Source organism: Dipodomys spectabilis, unplaced genomic scaffold (genome assembly GCF_019054845.1).
Source record: "Dipodomys spectabilis isolate Male_0828 unplaced genomic scaffold, ASM1905484v1 ptg000714l, whole genome shotgun sequence".
In the NCBI taxonomy this organism is placed as follows: Eukaryota; Metazoa; Chordata; class Mammalia; order Rodentia; family Heteromyidae; genus Dipodomys; species Dipodomys spectabilis.
The window spans coordinates 1640001-1660359 of NW_024871391.1; the positions used below are offsets into that span (position 1 = coordinate 1640001).

General features: G+C 51.7%; 1 protein-coding gene across 1 annotated transcript in view; it reads left to right on the forward strand.

Annotated features, from left to right (window-relative positions):
- Nucleotides 1-20359, forward strand: part of Sema6a (semaphorin 6A) — a 69104-nt gene that overhangs the window by 13096 nt on the left and 35649 nt on the right. Inside the window, exons 2-6 of the mRNA XM_042672522.1 lie at nt 11408-11544; nt 14206-14323; nt 17244-17304; nt 18233-18295; nt 18970-19071. Of these exons, the coding sequence (XP_042528456.1) occupies nt 11445-11544; nt 14206-14323; nt 17244-17304; nt 18233-18295; nt 18970-19071 (444 nt within the window). The 5' untranslated portion in view covers nt 11408-11444. The remainder of the gene's footprint in view (nt 1-11407; nt 11545-14205; nt 14324-17243; nt 17305-18232; nt 18296-18969; nt 19072-20359) is intronic.

Consider the following 20359-nt stretch of genomic DNA (forward strand, 5'->3'; position numbering starts at 1 on the left):
CGAGGCCGCCATCTTCCCCGATGACCCACGCGACACACACGCCTCGCCCTCACACACGAGCGAGCCAGCGACCGGGCGGCCCAAAGCGGAGCACTCACAGACGCGGCGCCCCTGTCTTGCTGAATATTGACGACGGCGTCTCCTTCCGACGCCCACCCGAGGGCGCGGACCGTCTCCTGTCGCGTTCTCGCTGGTCTCTCCTGAATCCGTGGGCCATGAAAGGAACGTTCCTTTGGAACATGGAATTACTTTCCAAGAAAGGGAATAGTATTGATAACAAGTCTTCTTAACTTTGAAATGTACTGTCATGGGAAGGAGAGTGGGAAGGAGGGAAGGGAGGGAAGGAAGGAAGGAGGGAGGGAAGGAAGGAGGGAGGGAAGGGGAAGGAAGGAAGGAGGGAGGGAGGGAGGGAAGGAAGGAAGGAAGGAAGGCAAGCATCCTTCTTCTCAAGTTCTCACATTGACGTAGTAGGCTGAACGATGGTACCAGAAAGATGGCAGCAACATTTCCCAAGCTGCACCTAGAACTGTGGTCTGGCTGTAGAAGATTCTGGAAGGGCTCAGCCTTGCTTTCCTGCCTTGGCATTGCTGACAAGAGCTGAGGACTGGATCTCGAGGAACACATCTGCGTTCTGCTGCACAACACTTGAGAACGGCTTTTCTCTTCCTCCCGGCTCTTGGGAGGGAAGAAGACGGTGTGGAGGGAACGGGAAGAGGAGAATCCAGGCTGCCTTCCTCCTTCATTCACGGTGGACCCGGGGAACACCTTTGGACCTGAGGCTTGCGCATGTTCCCCTCCGCTGTACCTTCATCTGGGTGAGCTGTCTTTCTAGCGTTCTCCTTGGGGAGTCTGGACAAAAAGGGGTTCCCCGCCGGCCCCCCAGAAAGGCTGCTGAGTCGAGTCCTTCCTCTGCTGGTGATCTCTCTCTCTCTCTCTCTCTCTCTCTCTCTCTCTCTCTGATTTATCCCTTCTCCTTTCTGACCCTCCGCACTTGAATTTCGTTGCTGTCTGCCACACTCCAGCTTATTGGATAATTTCGCGTTGCTGATCCTGGTCCCTGGCAGAGATGGTAATTACAGCGATTGCCTGGCTGTGCTATTAATGACGGGAATGGTGGTTTTTAGTTTTGATTTAAGGGTTAATTGTGAGGCCCATGCAGCCATCTTCCCTGCAGATAATTTGGGCTCCGGTAATTAACCTCGTGTCCAGGGTGTCTGAGAGGAACCATTTACCTTCATTTTAATCTCCTGAGTTCAAATCGATCCGCTTGTGGAAAGACCAGGCGGGCTTAGCAAGTGCGGGAACATCTCCGCCTCTCGGCCGTCAACTCAGAATGTTCTAGAAATCCAAGTCCTTCCTCAATGTGTTAGTTCCTAAACTAAGGCTATTGCTGAGGGAGTCAGGAACTTGGATTCAGGCAGGCCAGGAAGCAGAGCTCTGCCTGTCGATTCCACGTGGGTGCTGTGGGCATGAAACCACGGCCAATTAAGTGGATCTGGGGGTGCGGCCCTGGGTGCCCAGCCCAGTGCTGTAGGAGGAGGGAGTTTGCTCAGGGCAGAGCCTGCCCCGGTGACTCTACTCAAGGTTATATGTGCTTTGTGAGCACACTTCGAGGGTAAGGTAGGGTGATCTTGGGGCTTGAACTCAGGGCCCAGGCACTGTCCCCCAAGAGTTTGGGCTCAAGGCTAGGGCTCTGTCACTTGAGCCACAGCTCCACTTCCATCTTTTTGCTGGTTTGGAGTCTCATGGACTTTTCCTGCTCAGGCTGGCTCTGAACTGCAATCTGCAGATCTCACCCTCCTGACTAGCTGGGATGGCAGGTGTGAGCCACCGGTGCCCGGCTGCTTGTTGGTTTCTTGCAGGGAAAAGAATCTGGTTGCTCGATGGTATAACCACCCAGAGAACAGAGTTAAGACCAGGTAACTCTCTCCGCACAATTTCTCATGTCTTGACTTATTCTTGCAAGGATCCTGTGCCATGCACATCTCCCCTTGAAAGAGATACGTTATGGAATTTAAAATCTTTCCTATCTTAAGATTTTCCCCTTAGGAGGGTCTGCAGTAATATCTAGCCATCAAACCCACCAATACTTTTGCAGTGAAAAGAAGAAATGTTACTAATAGAGCAATGCGTGGATTTGGCTAGTTCAAGTCAGGGCTTTTGTTTTTGCTTTGTTTTGTTTTGTTGGGAAAGCTGGGCCTCTCGGATTTCTTCTTTTTCTCTTTCTGTGTGGGGATTGAACTCCAGGCCTTTTTTTTCCTACCAGTTTAACCACTTTCTCCTTCCATTTGTTTGTTTGTATTTTTATGCTTTGTTTTTGTTTTTAGATAAGGTCTTCCGCCACCTCCCCCTCCTCTCCTTCCCAAGTGTCTGGGGTTACAGGCACCAGTATTCAACGCTTGTTTTGTTGTCTTTGTAATTGCAAATCAGGGATTATGTATTCCGTGTTTCCAAAACTAATTTGCCTCCTGCAGATCAAAAGGAAGGGGGGGGGAGAGGGAGAGAGAGAGAGAGAGAGAGAGAGAGAGAGAGAGAGAGAGAGAGAGAGAGCACGTGTAGGGAGTGAATCCTATCCATGTGTACACATGAAATACCTCGGAGAAAGTGCCTTGCACAACTTCACACACTCATTTTAAAAAAGAAAGAAAGAAAACGGTCACAAATGACTTCCACGTAATGGCTTCTCTTTTTAGCCTATGAGAGTAGTTGCTGAGATAATGATACAGTTTTCCCCATCTGCCAACGTGGTAAATCAGTCATTGTTTTTCCAAAATTTGTGTAAATCCCTGGAAGAAATATAACTTGCTCAGGGGAACTAAATAAAGGAAGAAGGAAAAACACTCCTTTCAATGGCAGGAGAATCTAGGTGGGGTCTGAACCCCACCATGGTTTATCCAGACGCCGGCTGTGTCCATGTGGACGGCCGCTTTCCAGCGGGACCCCAAATCTCTGGTCCCACGCGTGACCCTGGATTCGTCTGAGCCATTGCATGAGCTGCAAAGTGGCAGAGACATTTACACAAACCCCTGGTTCCCGGAACTTCCGTTCCCTGGCCTTGCGTGGAGCAGAGTTTTCAGGATGTTTGGGGGAATCGTAATGAATTTTGAAGGTCGGATTTCAGCGAAAAATAAACCCACGCTTCCCAGCAGCGTGTCCAGCGTCGCCTCCAACCGCGTGAACCGGCCTCTCGGAGCCCCGCCCAGAGCTGAACCCTGACTCTGGAAATCTCCTAGGCTGTTTGGCTCCCAGTCAATCAAGCCAACTTCATGAGTCACTTTTTTTTTTCTTTTTAACGTGTGAAGAACATGCACACCGCCAACCAAGATGACATTAAATTCGGAGAAACTTGGCAGTCCCTCCCAAACTCAATCATAGGTTTAAATGTGTGGGCTGGCAATTTTCACCTAGCTCATTAGGACAGAAAGCAGATCTCTCTCTCTCTCTCTCTCTCTCTCTCTCTCTCTCTCTCTCTCTCTCTCTCTCTCTCTCTCTTCCTCCCTCTCTCCCTTCCCTCCCCCCTCTGTCTCTCATAAATGAAATCAATTTCCTGAGGCATATAGGAGAAATTATGGAAATTCAAGAAATAATGCATCTATTTCTATTCAGGGTATGTGTAAAAGACTACTGATGTGTGTGTGTGTGTGTGTGTGTGTGTGTGTGTGTGTGTGTGTGTGTGTGTGATGTGTTGTGACAGAACAGATCCTCAAAGATACTGAGTCTCCTTCTGAGCGATCCAAAGCCATTAGGCAATTATAAACTCTCCTTTTGATTTCTGGGGGGATAAGGGCGGTAGGCAGGGAAGGAATCACGAGAGAACTTGAAGGCCGAGGACATTTAGGGGCTCCATGGAAGCAGAGACCGCCCGTGATCGGAGGCCATTCGTACTTGGGGCTGTTATTTCAGAGCAGAGGGAAGGAAAGGCCCGCCGTTGTTTACTTCCCGGTGAGCCGTGTTTGAGGCTGACTTCCGCTGCAGGAACACAGCCCTGCCCAGTGGAGACCTGAGAGAACCGGAGGGAGGCCGCCGGGGCCGGGAAGTCATCCTGGTAGTGGGGAGATTTTGTCTTCTCTTCTCGGAGCACAGAGGAGACGCGATCAGAGGGAACCCCTCCATCGGGGCCCCACGATTGCTTATTTTACTTCAAACACCACCGCCCCCCCCCTCCGGCCTGTGGTAAACTCCAGTTATTAAATATCTCTACTTCGGCCCCGCAGATATCCTGCAAAGGTGCTAGGAAAAGGGGGGCTGGGTGGGTCATTCGGGCTTCTCTGCTTGACTTGTCAATGACATTGCAAATGGCCAGGAAATTCAGAACAATCAGGTAGGCCCCTCGACCCGATGCCAATGTCCCAATTGGAGGCCTTTGTGGCCACTTCCTTACTCCGTCTTCTCCTCTGCCTCATCCTCAGAAAAACGGCTGCCTAGCACACCCCAAGGTGACAGAATCAAACACAGACAACCACCACAGAACTCCACGCATGGCTTGAGACAAACGTTTGGAAATCCCCCTCGGCCCAGAGTAGAGTAGGCCAGGGAAACCTCATGTCTGGGCCTGGTTCTTCCTGAACCTTCCGAGCCCCCCGCGGCCTCTCCGCCATGCAGCTGGCACCGCCTGCCCGCGGAGGCCCGTGGCTGAACTGCGTGCCCCTCACAGAACGCGAAGTCCTCTGCAAATCTGTTCCCACGCCCGGCTTCTCCTTGGGACAAAGGCGGGAGCCAGCAGCCTGGCCCAGCCACTCCACACCCAAGTCCCGGGGTGTGGGAGTCGGGGACCCCTTCCAGTGCGCATCAGCATCTCCGCTGAGCCCCGCAGAACTCTGGGAGCCGGCGCGATGGAAATCAAGCCGTGGAAATAATGGACCCCAGGCACCCAGCCAAGGAGCAATGAATGAATTTTGGCTTCTATTCAGGACTCAGAGTCATGTAGGCAGAGAGCTGCACACAAGAGCCCAGACTTCTCAACTGTGGCTCGGCTTGGTGACTTTTGAGCAGCGGCTACTTTTGGCAAGTGACCTGGCTTTTCAGGGCTTTGGGTTGTTTTTTTTTCTCTGACGATGAAATAAAAGGGGTGTTTGTTTCGGGAGCCAGAGCAGTTGTTTGAGTTCAGAAATACTATATGTGTGTATATATATATGCATATATATATATGCACATATTTACACACATTATATAATATTTACATTATATATTATCTAATGTATCGTATATATATAATATATAGTATATATACAATACATAGTATATGCTAATAATATACAATATGTATTATATATACACACGTGTGCATATGTATGTGTATATATGTGTATGTGTGCATATGTATATATCGTGGTTACCATAATGTCACCTAAGGCCTAAGACCATGACAATGTGACACAGCCCTCATACAACATTAGATGCGGTTGAAACATCTAAGCAAAGTACACAGAGGTATTGGCTTGGAGTGGGATGTCTGGAAGTGGAGGAGGGGAGAGAGATGGGGGTAGGAGAGGAGGAAGAGGTGTCCTGATAAAGGATCACCTGAAAGACAAGGCTTCCTTTCTCCCTCAGAAGATCATGGGCACACCCTACCCCTTATCCCCCCCTCTGCCCCCAATTTTTACTTCTGAATCTACAATTGTGTTTGTGCCCTTGGGAGAGACGGCGGTTTTGGATCTAAAATGGGACCTCTGCTCTCTACAGTCAGTATTGATCAGCACCCAGAGAATCATCATCATTCTCCAATACGTATTGGGAGTTAGGTCTGGGGCATCTCTGAAATGAGTGCTTTTATGCCTCTGCTCATGGCTGGGGGGAGGAGGAGGAGGAGGAGGAGGAGGAGGAGGAGGAGGGAAGAATTCGATGCTGTATTGAAAGGCTGGGACTATTTTTCTCTTTTCCACGAGCCTAGTATCCTAACGTGGCCAACACTGAACACACAGCCGGTGTGGTCTCCAGAGACCGCATGCAGTGTTGGACCAGGCTTATGCTGGGCCTGGGTCGGCTCCTAACTCCTGTGAGGAATCCTCCTCTTTGGCCACACCGCATCCTGCAGACGCAGTCAGGACTTGTTCTGGCCCGGCCACTGAAAGCCACATGCTATTTATACACTCATTAATTCTTTAACTTTTCCTCCGGTGCATAAATAACCAGCAGGTTTGATCTCGGCGGAACGAGTCTGGGCTCTCCGCGCGCTGGAGCCCGGCTTTCCAATCTGCTTCCTCATCTCGCCCTTGCTCTGACTTAAAAGGTGTGCGGCTGTTTCTCTCGCCTGCCCGGGGGGGGGGGGGGGGGGGGAGGGGGGGAGGGGGGGAGGCTGGAAATAACTTCGGATGGACTTTGACTACCAAAGCCAGGCAGGACCGCCCCCCCACACACACCGGTCCAGTCTGTCCATGGAATGACAGACGCATCCTATGTTCACTTACTACCTTACACGTGGTTTCCTCGGGGCCCCGCCCCCGCCCCCCAGTCTTCCCGCTCCGTCCTTCACCAGGACATCGACCTGGACAGCACACACAGATCTAGGTTCGGAACGCCTGGGCGGGTCACTTCACCTTGGTCCTCAGTTTCCCCCAGGTGGACGGCAGTGGGGATGCTAAGGCCTTGCTGGGGTTGTGATGAGCGGTTTACACAGGAGGATACTGTGCAAAGGTCCTGTGCATGGGCCGGGCAGTCCACCGGCTGCCACTCCCCGCCCATCCCTTCCCTGTGCCCCACCAACTTTATTTTCCTTTGTACTTGTGTGAGGGCCGACGTGTACATTTTAAAAATAGCCCAACAAGGCTGAATGTGGTTTCTGAGTTAGAGTCTCCTCTCTGCTCTGGAGCCAAACTTCAGAAGACTTGGTGACCTGCAGGGGCGGAGGGAAGGGAACTTCTGCCCTAGAACAGTGTGGCACTGGGAGCTTATCTAGGGCCTGCCTAGAGCAGTCTTATGAAAGCCCAAGAAAAGCCAGCTCACAGCGTGTCAACTGTGACATCAACACACCCTTCTGAGAACTAAGCGCCTTTGGTCTCTGAGACGCAAGAAATAAGGAAACTGAGGCTGGAGAGCTGGAGCATCTTGAGACCGGTGTAGCTCCAGGGGGACAGAGGCTTCCCAGGCCCCTGTGTCCAGTGGCGTTAGAAAGGGCTGGTTTTCGTGCACTCCTTTCCAAACTCTAAAGACAGTCGTGCTGGCAGGAGAAGATGACGAGGCCAGGGACCTGGAGTCACCAAAATGGACTCTGTTAACACCCAGCACGGCTCTGCACCTGCTCCAGTGCTCACTTGTGGGTTAGAACATCCTCCTGGACCTATTGTTGAGCCACAGGTCCATGCCCATTCATTTCCGGTGTTTGCCCTGCACACCACCCTGCCGATGGATACATGACTGCCCTCCATTTCCCTAACCACATGCCTGGGAGAGACAGGAAAGCCTGCAGAGGAAAGGAAGCCTACTCCCTGGTGCTGTGTGCAAAGGACACTCGCTCAGATGCACAGAGCTTTAGGCCTGGTTAATGTTACCTTGGCTATGATCGAGAGTTTACCTGCCACCTTTGAGGACCAGAGAAAAGGAAGACTCCAGGACCCCACCTTGCCTGAATTTGGGGGCTCCTTACTCTTCCTGCCCCAGCCCAGCCCTCCTCCTGGACTTACTGGCTTTGGTGACATTGGAGTAGCCAGGGGCACCCCTGTGCTCTGAGTGGACCTTTATAATTTGTCTTTTTCTCTCCTCTTTCTCCCACTCCCTCTCTTTTTCCCTCCCTCTCTCCTCTCTCTGTCTCTCTCTGTCCCTCTCTCTCACACACACACATATACACGCTCACTCACTGAACCTCAGAGCTCAGAGGAGTTTTCTAGAACCCTTGGCACTGCATGTTTTTCTGAGTTATAATGAAGGACTGGAAGCCAAGGCTGGTGCGATCCTCTTAGACACTTATGATGTCAATAGGAAATGTGCCAAAGTTGCAAGAGAATTTCTGAGCCACGGTAATACACAACTCCCCCCCCCTAAAGGATGGCGCCCTGACCATCATTCCCTTTCTGCCTCAAGCCCACACTGGGGATTTGTAGATTTGCCATTCTCCCGTTGTCCACTCGAACATTGAAATCAAATCAAATGGATTCCATTTGAAGCATCCGTTGGATGCCAGGATTCTAGGAGGTGTCGCAGAGTGTGCCAGACCAGGCACCAGTTGACTGGACCTCAGAACACTTATATGGCGGCTGCCATAGCTGGACATGCAGGTGGTGTTAGGCAACCTAGGGCTTGAACTCAGGGCCCAGGCACTGACCCTGAGCTTTCTGCTCAAGGCTAGTGCTCTACCGCTTGAGCCACAACTCCAATTCTGGCTTTTTGTGGGTTCATTGGAGATAAGAGCCTCACAGACTCTCCTGCCCAGACTGGCTTTGAACCTTGATCCACAGATCTCAGCCTCCTGAGTGGCTAGGATGACAGGCCCGAGCCACCAGCCCCTGGCTCCTTCACCTAATTTCCTACATAGCTGACGTAGCCTCTCCCATTTAGTCTGTCTAAGCAAGTCACAAACAAGTTACTGGACAGATGTTTGCCGACACCTATAAATAGGCTCTACATGGCTAGCACCTCGGAAAGTTTTCAGAATGACGTGAACCAACTCCTTACACTCGGTATTTTTAAACTCCGTTCCCTCCGTCTGTGTGGAAGTCACCTCGGGCGGTGGCGGGAGATTTGGATAGTCACTACCACAAGAAAATAGGTCGTCTACAGGTTCATAAAGATGCCGCGCAGTGGGGGGAGGGAGGGAGGACGGAAGGAAGGAAACGGCACAGTGGTCCATTCGTGTGGACCAGCCAAGAAGAACTCGTCTGTGCCAGGGGGCTGCGCCCACACGCATACTTGTTCACTATCTGATAGGAGAAACGCACACAGCGCAGCCCTCCGGTGAACCTGGAGATGGTTAAGGGACACCTCCCAGCGGAGGGATGATCGCCAGAAGCCATGGGATTGCAGGTGCAGTAGATGTGCTTCTGGCTGCGTGGTTCTCCCTGCCGGATGGACATGTGGAGGAGGCAGTGTTCGGACCCCAGCCACCTTGGGATGGAAAGGATTCAAATGGGAAGCCGGGTGGGGAAAACACGCAGGCCCCTACCCTGCCTGCTTGCAGAGGGCACTTGTATGGTCGTGAAGAACGGACGCTCGCTCACCACGTCCGGACAAATTAACCTTTAGAAGCCTACGTTTATACCCCAGGGTTCCTAAAGGCAAAAGAATCGGCCCCTAAGGGTGTTCTTAACGCTTCCGTGGTGCGTGGCAGTTTCATCCGGGTAAGAGGCTCAGGTGCTAGGTTGTCATTCTGCGCTTGAGCCTTTGTTCAGTGTGCTGTGTGTCTTCATCAGCACACAGCACTGGCTGCTGGCTTGTGTCTGTTGGGTTTGTTGCTTATTGATTTCTTCCTCCTGAATATTTGCAGCCCTGAGCTTGGTATTCAGGCTCTCCAGATCTTGTAGGACTACTGGAAGGAGAGAGGGAGGGAGGAAGGAAGGAAAGAATTGGCTAGGTTGGAACCTACCTATAAATACCTGTGATGTCTTGGGAGTGGATTGCTGCCGCGCACACGGAGTATCTCAAGTTTTAATTTTCCTCTGCGCAGCAAAGATGCAGAGATAGGAAATTGTTTGAGTTTCTCTCTCAACGCCTCTCCTGCTTTTGATTTTTTTTTTTGTTTTTTAATTTTTGGTCCAGATAAAGCCAATTAATTAACGTGTACTTTTCAGTTGAAGACATTAAGACCCAGCTGCGTCTGTGAAATTTTAAGTTAAGAGCTCAGTACTCGGGACTTGTTGATGATTTTTTTTTTTCCTCCACTCTTGGCAGGAAGAAAAGAGAGACACAGGTAGCTAATATTGACGGGAGTTCCAGAAAGCATTAAGTGAGTGGTTTTGTTTGCCAAATTAACTTTCAAAGGCATCTAGGTTATGAAGTTTGACATTTCTTCACACAAATCTTAATGATTGATGGACTACTGTAAAATAGCTAGGCTAGAAAAAAATAGATAATCTTTGGCAGCCTGCTTCAAAGCCTACTATTCTGGCAAGATGAAAAGATTCCTCATTTTACATTAATTTCCCTGATTAATCAACACTTATTTCAAATATGCCTGAGAACTGGGTGATAGTTAGCCCAGTGCAGCAGCATGGTTCACTGTTTCAAAGCAGGTCTACATGGGATTCTCATTTCTACCTTGTAGCAGAATTGATGTACACACAAAGAGCACCTGTGAGAAATACAGTGTAGACTTTTTTTTGTTCGTTGCTGTTACCTTTGTAAAGCATTGGCGGGAACTAAATTACAAAGAGATAGTATATCTTAAAAATAACTGCTTCAGGGTGAGGCTTGAGGTATTTACAGAAAGGAGCTACTTCTTTTTGCATTGTGTGTCTGCCTTATTTATGACTTCTCGTATTCACTAGTTATTTACTATTCATTAGTTGGGCAGCTCGAACTCAGAGCCTCACAATGGCTCTTCCATTTGAGCTGTACCCGCAGCCCTTTTGTGCTTTTTCAAAGAAGGTTTGGCATGTTGCTCCTACCGACAAGAACTTTAGTCCTCCAGATCTTAAGTAGCTGGGATCACAGGCGTAATCCACCTTTACTTCTTTTTTATTACTATTAAATATTTTTGGTTTTATGTGGTACTGAGGAATCGAACCCAGGGCCTCATGCATGCTAGGCAAGCGCCCTACCACTGAGCCACCTTCCCAGCCCTGCTGACTTAGTGATTCCAGTTCTGTCTAAGGTCATTGGAGAATCATGCAAACTAAGGACGAAAAATCTCAGCTGAGTGGTTTAACGGGGTAGATGACTGTGTGTGTGTGTGTGTGTGTGTGTGTGTGTGTGTGTGTGCGTGTGTCACACGTGTCGGGAGGGAGGGGTTTGATGTTTGGGAAATACTACATTTAAGCCACGTCAGTAGGACAGTTATTCTGACTTTGATTTCACAAAGCCGCGAGCGAGCCTAGCTTATTGTCGGGAATCTACATTTTTCACTGTTGGCGACGGCTTCAAGTTTCTGCAGGATCCCCGGGGCTGGGCGAAGCGAACTTGTTTTGGGGGTGGTGATGGTGGTTTTGGATTTCCCCAAGCCCACCACGAAATGCGGCAAGCCTGCCTCTCCATGGTCGGGGTGTTTTGGGATGTCCAGTTTCCTACTTGTGAAATGGTTGTGATGTTAACAGCTACCCCGGCCCCTCCTGGCTCCGCGTCCTGGGCCTGGACCTTTGGCAAAGGGTTCCGACGCAGAAGAAAGAGGGGTGCATGGGCCTGGGGTTTCGTGGCCCATGGACACGGGCAGGGGGGTGCGTGGGTCACAGGATCCCCCGGGGAGGACACACCGACCCTCAGGGCCACCGTGGGGGAGGGACAGGTGGAGGAAATGAACCCCACCCCCCTGGCTCTTCGGCAGGGTGAAGTCGAGCAGGAAGTCTCCCCGCGGAACTACTATGAGGCCAGAAGCCTTGCTGCTATGTCTCACACTGCTGCAGTCCGCTGGGGCCGCCTTCCCAGAAGATTCTGAGCCAATCAGTATTGCGCATGGCAACTGTGAGTACCTCCCCGGCCCCCTCCCTGTCTCCCCTGGGGCCTAGCGCAAGGCAGGGAAAGGAGAGGCTGGCATTGGCACCTGTGTACGCAGCGGAGGCCCATGTCCAAGCGCGGTCAAACCCGTGGGGCCCGAGAAGCCGGGCGCCATGGCTCACGCCTGTCATCCGACTACTCTGTCTGGAGGCTGAGATCTGAGGATCGTCCTTCGAAGCTAGCCTGGGCAGGAAAGTCCATGAGGCTCCCATTAACTACCAGTTTTTTTTTTTAAAAAGCCAGAAGTGGAGCTGTGGTAGAGCACCAGCCGTGAGCAAAAAAAAAAAAAAGCTCAGGTGCAGTGCCCAGGCTCTGAGTTCAAGTCCCAGGACTGGCACTACAAAAACTAAAAAGAAGAATGTAGGCTACTTCCTTGAGTCCAGGAAAGCCGGGTGATGGGCGAGCATCACCTGAGTATCTCGGTCAAGCACCGTGTGTTCTGTACTTGATCAACCTGTAGGCATTGTTACAAGGAAAACGAGGACTTCTCCAGAGCTCTAGAGGGACTTTGTCATGTTTTGGTGGGGCTGGGCTTGAGCTCAGAGGCCTGGGCTCTTCTAATTGAGCCACAGCGCCACCTCTGGCTTTATGCGATAAGAATGTGTCCACTTTATCTGACCCGGGGCTGGCCTTGAACTGTGATCCTCACATCTCAGCCTCCTGAGTCACCAAGATGACAGGCTTGAGCTGCTGGCGGTGCCCAGCTTAAAAATGGACTATTTGAAGACTTTATGTCTGGAGCGACTCCGTGGGACCATTCAGACCTTCCTTTTGTATCAGTGTCGTTGCCAAAGCTAGAGGCTGGGCCACTGGAAACGGGGTTGTCTCTTTCAAAGAGAAAATCCTCCCCCCCAGAGCGAGAGGGACGGGCCGATGACCTCTTTCTCTGTCCCCGGACCGACACCCATGTGCTTTCTCCCAGGAAAAGCGAGAGAGAACTTTTTTCCCTAAGTGTCTATTTCTCCAGTAATTATTGCAACCCTAATCCCAAGCAAGCCTTCCAGAGCTTTCCAAAACACGGTTCACATTCGTGTGGCGGGACTCCAGAGCCGAGAAACGAGGATCATTCTACATGAGGGCTGGCAGCAAGGCTGGCCCAGAACCAGAGGCCATGACCCTGCCCCTCCAATGTGTGCTGAAGCTCACACTTCAGTGCTCTCTGGCATTGTGGGAACAGAGAGAGAGAGGCGTGTGAAGAGAGACCCGGCCGTCCCCCTGAAGAGCCTGTCGGGGGGGCCAGGCGGCAGTGAGTGGCCCACGTGTAGAACCCCCGCTGCTCCAGAGATGGAGGTCTGAAGATCACAGTTCGAAGGCAGCCTTGGCAGGAAAACTAAAAAGAATCCCGGAGACTTTTTCATCTCCAGTTCACCGGCCGAAGAAAGAAAAACAAGAAAAGCTGGAAGCGGCGGCTGATGTGGGACGGTTCAGGCGGTCAAGCGCCCTTGAATGGGAGAAGTTAACCAGGAGTCTGAGGCCCCAAGTTCAAGCCCTCGTGTCCCCCCCCTCCAAAAAAAAGAACTGCGTCAGGGGGGAATTCCAGAGCCGCGGAAGCGAAGTACAAAGTAAACTTTGCAAACTTGCTGGTGACGAAACACAGCCAGGTTGTCTAAGGACACGGTAGCCAGGCTGCTAAAACTCTTGGGGCGGGAGGGGAAGGGGAAAGAAACAGATGGGGTCCTGGCCTGAGTCTCCCCATTTTCTCATCATTATCTGCACCCTGCCCCCCTCCCTCCCCGGTGTGGCTCCTCTCCCCTTTCTCCGTTGGAGGGAGGCCAGCGTCTGGAGACTGTAGGTTCGGAGGCTGAGCGATGAGGAGATACAGGTATTTGCGGAGATCAGCTCCTATTACAAATTGCCCACTTGCAACCAGAGGAGAAAAGTGAAAATGCAGAGAGAACATTCCAGATTCCCCAACTGGCTACACTCAGTTTGACCCTGCCCACCCCCTCCCCTGTTCCCCACCTCCCCCCTTCCCACCTCCTCGTTTTCTGTGAGATCAACTGAATCCCCAGTGAACCTTCCCCAGTTCCCCCTATGCCAAGAGAGCTCAGAGGCCTTCAATGGTGGATTATTCCTCCCGGACGCCTGTGGAGACGGTATTTTTCTTCTGGCTCCTGGACGGAGCCTCTCGCCTCCAGACCGCATGGCCTTTGTGCTGATTGATGGAAGGGAGACTTTGAAAATACTTTGGTTCCCGAGACAAGATCTTTGGCTGCCTGCCCCGTGCGGGCCCAGCACTTCACAGGAGATGAAAAGAAAACCCGTGGAAGAAAGGAAGGGCTTCATGCAAAAGTGTTTCACTCGCCGGCCTACACCGCATACCCCCTCTCCGGGCCCCCCCAAGAAATCGTGACACTCCGAAAGCAAAGCCCTGGCTTATTATGGCCTAGGAAATGAAGTGTAACGGGAGCGTCTTTTAAAGAGCACTTTGGTGTCCCCGGTATGGCTTTTTTAAAATCACAGCGGCCTGATTTGGGGCTGGGAAATGGGGACCCAGTTTGAATGGAACATGGTTTCCCGGCCCGCCCGCCCCCTTCCCCTCCCCGCCTGGAGCCTTGTCCACCCAATCTGCTTCTCCCTCTCCTTCCCATCTCACCTTGATTGATATGGATTTATTTTCCTGCCCAGATACAAAACAGTATCCGGTGTTTGTGGGTCATAAGCCAGGACGGAACGCCACACAGAGGCACAGGCTGGACATCCAGATGATTGTAATTATGAACAGAACCCTCTATATCGCAGCCAGGTGAGATGATACCCCTCCCCTTCCCCCCCTCTCCCCTCCCAACCCGCCCTCAGTTTACCCACCAGCCACCTTCTCTAAGAACCACACACTAGCCACCATGGCGTGATGGTAGCTCAAGGCTTCCTAGAGGTGTCAGGCCATCCTTCCTTCCTTCCTTCCACGATTGGTGCCCGGGTCTGTTTAACTCCAGCGTGGATTTTTCTTGAGCAGTAATTTGCTCAATAATTCGTGTGCCATGACTTTGAAAGAACGGCGGAACCCTTTTGTGTTTCGGAGGGGTTTTATCTGGCCATAGGAAGGGAATGCTTATCTATGGGGGATAATGGCATCTAGAGGAACTTCTGCAAACAGAGGCTCAGTGACAGGGTAGGAACGCCACTGACTCTGGAGAACCAGGGCTTTGGACCTTGGTGCTAATTCTGCCCCTGACTCGGCCAAGTCAGCCTCTGGCTCTGAGGAGAAGAGAAGGAAGAAGGGAAGGAGGGAGGGAAGGAGGGAAGCCATTTCTTGTTTGAAAACTCTTGCCATTCTTTCAGGGCCTAGCACAGACAGGCTGGTTTTCCCTCAGAAACAATCCTGCAGGACTTTGTGGCTTGCCATATCGAGGGTCTTTGGTTCTCATTTCACCTTTAATAATGTTAACCTTGGGGGCTGGGTGCGTGGCTTAGCGGTAGAGCGCTTGCCTAGCACGCATGAGGCCCTGGGTTCGATTCCGCAGCACCACATCAGCAAAAAACAAGTAATAATAAAATGATATTTCAATAATGTTACATTGCTTTAGGAAGTCCAGGGCCTAGGCCGCAAGTGAACATGATCGCGGAAGTTCCATCGTCCCTGAGACCCCAGGCAGTCCTGCGGGGTTCAGCGTTGCTGGGTGGAGGGGTGGGATGGGGGAGTTCTTGGGGGTAAGTCCCAAGGAAGTGAGTTCAAGGCGAGCGTGGTGTGAATTCAGGGGTAAAATGACCCTGGCACCCCCCTGAGCGCTGTTTCTACTTGGGGGTGGGTGGGGGTGGGGTGGGAGCTTCTAGATCTTGAAAAGATGGGCACAGTCTCAAGGAGATTTCATTCAGGGAATTGCCCCTCAGAAGCTTCCGGTTCTTACACACCGCGCTAGGGTCGGCCCAGCGAATGCCAAGAACCATCTGGAAGCCCTGAGCCGCCGCCGAGTACGGTGCGGGGGGCAAAGACCCCTCTTTCCAGTTCTTTAAAACATTTTTATCCACGTTGTACGTTCTGTTCTGTTGACTCTCCCACCTCCTAATTAACATACACAGATCATGCCAAAAGCAGGGGTCCCCCTGAGCCCTCCCCACCCCACCCCACCCCAGCCGGGCTTGCCAGCTCCGATCCACCAGTTCTTCATTTACAATTCATCCGTTCAGCTCCCGTTTTCAGAGGGGAGGGGGAGGGGGAGGGAGGGCCGAAACCAAAGTCACAAAGCAATTCCAGTCCAGTAACGTGCCCGACCGCCGCACCCCCATCAAGCCGAACAAGCAATAAACGGACGCAATAAACGGCCTTGGAATTAAAGGGCAGAATGGTTCTGGCGCCTTCTGAAGCCTGAAGAGGTGTCCCAGCTCAGCAGCCGACAAAACAGCCCCTGCTTTCCTCCCGAGCCACCCTCTGTCTCTCCCTCCCTCCCTCCGTCTGTCTGTCTGTCTCTCTCTCTCAGACACACACACACACACACATCTACAGAATTCAGTGCAGACATTTTTCATGGGAGAAGCTTGCTTTAAAAAAAAAAACAAACTCTGTTGGTGATTTTTTCCCCCAACACAAACTGATTTCCCAAGAACTGAAATATACATATATATAATATTTACATATTCTCTCTATATATATCTTCTCTATAATTCCTGCAAATAATCCCTTCCTTTCTTTTCTTCTTCTCCTCCTCCCCCTGCCCCCGCCCCCACCCCTGCTTGGGCTCAAAGTCTATGTGAGAGCCACCAGGTTCTGGTTTAAAGCCGTGAATCATTTTCCAACCCCAGGACTTCCTGCATTTTAGCAAAAGTCAATGTTATTTCAAGGGAAAATGAGCTGTTTGGCTCTCACTGGCCCGGCCCCTCTCTTCCATACAGTGTGGCTCCTTTCTTCTGAATTCCAGACAAAAAAGCCCTTGTTCTCTGTGGCGGGGGAAGGGGACCACACCTGGGCCACCGGTCTGTGTCCCCCCCCCCCGGCCCCCCCACCACGGGAGATCCGCCACAAGCCAGGACAGACAACCAGATCCCACGCCACACAGCTCACGTCAACTCGAGCCCTAGCACATTTCAGACTGACCAAAGGAAAGGGAAGCTTCTGGAAGCCATGTTTACCTTCCTGGACTTGTACCTTTGTCCAGCGAGTCACCAGGGCTCGGGATGAGCACTTGGCTGGATTCGGCCTGCCACCCAGGGACATGGGGGACCAGCTCCCCTCCACTTCCAGCTCTGTCCACACCACGTGTTCACCCATCGCTACACCAGTGTGACCTTCGCGGTGCTCCCCCCCCATCCCCAAGCGCTCACTACCAGATAGGATGTCCCTGGGGGGTGGGGGGGGATGGGCAGCCATGTGAAGTGTTTATGAAAGGTGACGACCCCGTAGATCTAGAGCTCACCACACGCAGGAGGTGCGAACATGACCCAGAAACATCACTCCTGTGCTGGGTTACTCTTTTCTAACATGTGTATGACTTATTGATTTTTTTCTAGGAAGGAAGGGAGGAAGGAAGGAAGGGAGGGAGGGAGGGAGGGAGGGAGGGAGGGAGGGAGGGAGGGAGGGAAGGAGGGAGGAAGGAAGGAAGGAAGGAAGGGAGGAAGGGAATCTGGTTTTATCTGCCCCAAGTCATAACTCATTCTGCAGGGGGGGGAAATAAAAAACAAAACAATGAACTGTTATGTTTGACCTCATGTTTATTTTTCTTTTCTTCTAGGGACCATATTTATACTGTTGACATAGATACACCCCACACAGAAGAAATTTACTGTAGCAAAGTAAGTTGTTCTTTTAAAAAGACATTAATGAGAAACCAAAAACCCTATCTTTCCTGAATAAAGGGCTTTGGAGTTTGTCCCTTGAAAGAGGATGAATGAGTTTAATGCAGAGTCGGGCGGCCGGGAAATGCCTGCACTCCTTTAGTCCAGGCCCAAAGCAGAAGGAAGCAAGGGCCAGACACGAGCTCAGGGTCAGGTCCTTCCGATTTCACTCACAGCTGGACAGACGGACATTGGGCAGCTCTGGGCCAGGCCTGAAGTCCTTCCAAGGAACCAGGGCCCTGCTTCTCCAGGAAAACATCTACCTGCAGAAGTCAAATCGTCCCACGGATGCCGTCCACAAAACTGCTGCAGCCTTAACATTCCCATGGTCCAGGCAGTTGACCATTAGCCACTTCAGACAGACACAAAATGTCCCCGTACCCTCTATGCTCACAGCCCCTCAGGGCGCATGTCAGTAGAACCTGTTTATTCGTTTACGGAAAAGGAAAATAAGCCACATCAGATCTCTGTCCAGTTCGAGCGCATTCAAGAAAATGGCTCCTATATTTTAAATAAAAGCCTCCTTTCTGACAGTAAGGGGGAGGATATGCATTTTTCTCAAAGGGAGCATGATCGAGCCAGTTAATTTGACCACGTTATGTGAGATTTGTCCGCAGCTTCGTCTTTGATCTCCAGGCCTAAACTGTTCTGTAGTTTAATAAATAGATAACGAGTTCACAATGAAATGCCCGCTCCTGATCTTTTGTTGTGATGGTGAATTAATCATAGGAAAAGGGGGTGGAAAGCTTTCAATAAATCCAGGTTCAGCCTTGTGTCTCCCTCCCCTTCCCCCCCCCCCCCCCCCCCAGGGAGCTCTTACTTCTCAAATCAAATGCAACCACCTCTGGGCTCTAATTGATTTCTGTCTCCATTCTCCCCCCGGCAGAAACTGACGTGGAAATCTAGACAGGCTGATGTGGACACCTGCAGAATGAAGGGGAAACACAAGGTAGACACTTGGGTCTCCTGTAGCTCCTGTAGCCGTTAAGTTTTGGATGTTTGTTTCCCCCGCCCTGACTGCAATCGCCGTGCGGAACACATCCTGCCTGCCGAGCCTTCCCGCACTCCTTTCCTCTCCATCCTTGCTTTTCCCATCAACTTAGTGAAGGCTTTAATTTGCAAAAAATAGCTCACGTTTAATGTGATGAAATACTGCAGCAGCTGCTCAGGCCGCGTCGTGAACTCCCCGGGGGAGAAGCCGGCTGCCTGTCCCATAGTTTACGTGGAAGGAAGGCCGGAGTCCACAGGGAGAAAAGATGGGGGGGGGGGGCACTTAATACCATAAAAACACTTCCACTGGAAGCCTGGTACATGGAGAGACCCTGGCATTAAAATTAACAGGATAGGAGATGGGGCTTCTCCCTGCCTTCCTTGTGCGGCCTAGAATGAACGCATGCTCTCCTGCTCTCTCCCTCCTCTTCATCTACTGTGGCAACGGCGGTGGTCCACGCCCTTTGGTTCACATCCGGAGCGACTCAGACGTCGCCCCGAGGAGGGAAACCAACCAGCTCCCCGGCCATCTTGGCTTGCACGGCCTGTGAATGGGCCAGTCGCGTCGGTGGGGACAAACGGGGCTCCGGGATTGAGCCGCCGTGATGCCGAACAGCTGGGTTTCTCTCCTAGGATGAGTGCCACAACTTCATCAAAGTTCTTCTCAAGAAGAGCGACGACACGCTGTTTGTCTGCGGAACCAATGCCTTCAACCCTTCCTGTAAAAACTACAAGGTAAGGGGGCACCGCCGGGCCGTGTTTTGTCACCGACCGTGGGCAGCCTGCCACGTAACCCACAGAATGTCCTAGCCAGACATAGGCGTCCCTGGTGAAGCCGCCGCCTCCCTGGCACCCCATTCCCGGTACCCGGGCCAGGATGAAGCCAGCGCATTCTGTGCCCACGCCTGCAATGGCTGGGCCCAGAGCCTCGGCCTCTTCCTCCTCCGTGCCTCGCGTAAGCATGGCCCCAAGAATCCATGACACCCCTCTCTCCCCTGCTTTATTCCCCCCCCTTTTGTCTGAGATTGGGTCTCCAACTTGGAACCTAAGGCTTTTACTCATTGGCTGGCTGGAACCTAAGGTTTTCACTCATTGGCTGGCTGGAACCTAAGGTTTTCACTCCTTGGCTGGCTGGAAACTACAGCTTTCGCTCATTGGCTGGCTGGCGTTCTACCAACTGAGCCACGCCTCCAGGCCTCTTAAGTGCTTTTTATTGACAGATCAGGATCCAAGACTTAAGGGAAAAAAAAATGACAGCGTTCCCAGCTCAACAGCAAATTCTCAGTAGGGAGGTAGCTTCTGGAAATGACTTTGGTGAATAATGTGCCAACAGGGAAGGCTGTTCACCTGTTTTTCCCCCCCTTGTGCCAGTCCTGGGGTTTAAGTTCAGGGCCTGGCACTGTCCCTGAGCTTTTTTTTTTTCCTTTTTGTAACTCAAGGCTAGTGCTCTCCCACTTGATCCACAGCTCCATGTCCAGCTTTTTGCTGGTTAACCAGAGAGATGATCATCAGAGTCTCACGGACCTTTCTGCCCGGGCTGGCTTTGAACTGTGATCCTCAGATCTCAGCCTCCTGAGTAGCTAGGATGACAGGCGTGAGCCACCGGCGCCTGGCTACCCGTCTCTTAAAACCACAATCACATTTCAAACGCAGCTCTTGTGTGATCCTGGACTGGAGAGTTACAACGGAGAGTGTGTTCAGCTGGGGCCAGACCCCGGAAAGGTCTGTCACAGCCCTGAAGTGCGGGGCGGATGGTACAATTGATTGGAGAGTGTTTAATAGCAGCTTGAGTCTCTCCCGAATGTCTACCTTGTCAAGCACCTGGATTCGGGGCTGGTGGTGCGTCTCCAGTACTGTGTGAGGCAGTTACCTTCTGTCCGCCCTCAAAATCTGTGCCCCCCCCCAAAAAAAAAACCTTCCAGGTAAAATGCCCTTTCACCCCAAGAGTGTTTTTGCTTTTTTCCTCCCACTTTGCTGATGCCACATGAATCTGCCAGCTAACCTGAGGAAAAGTTCCAGAACC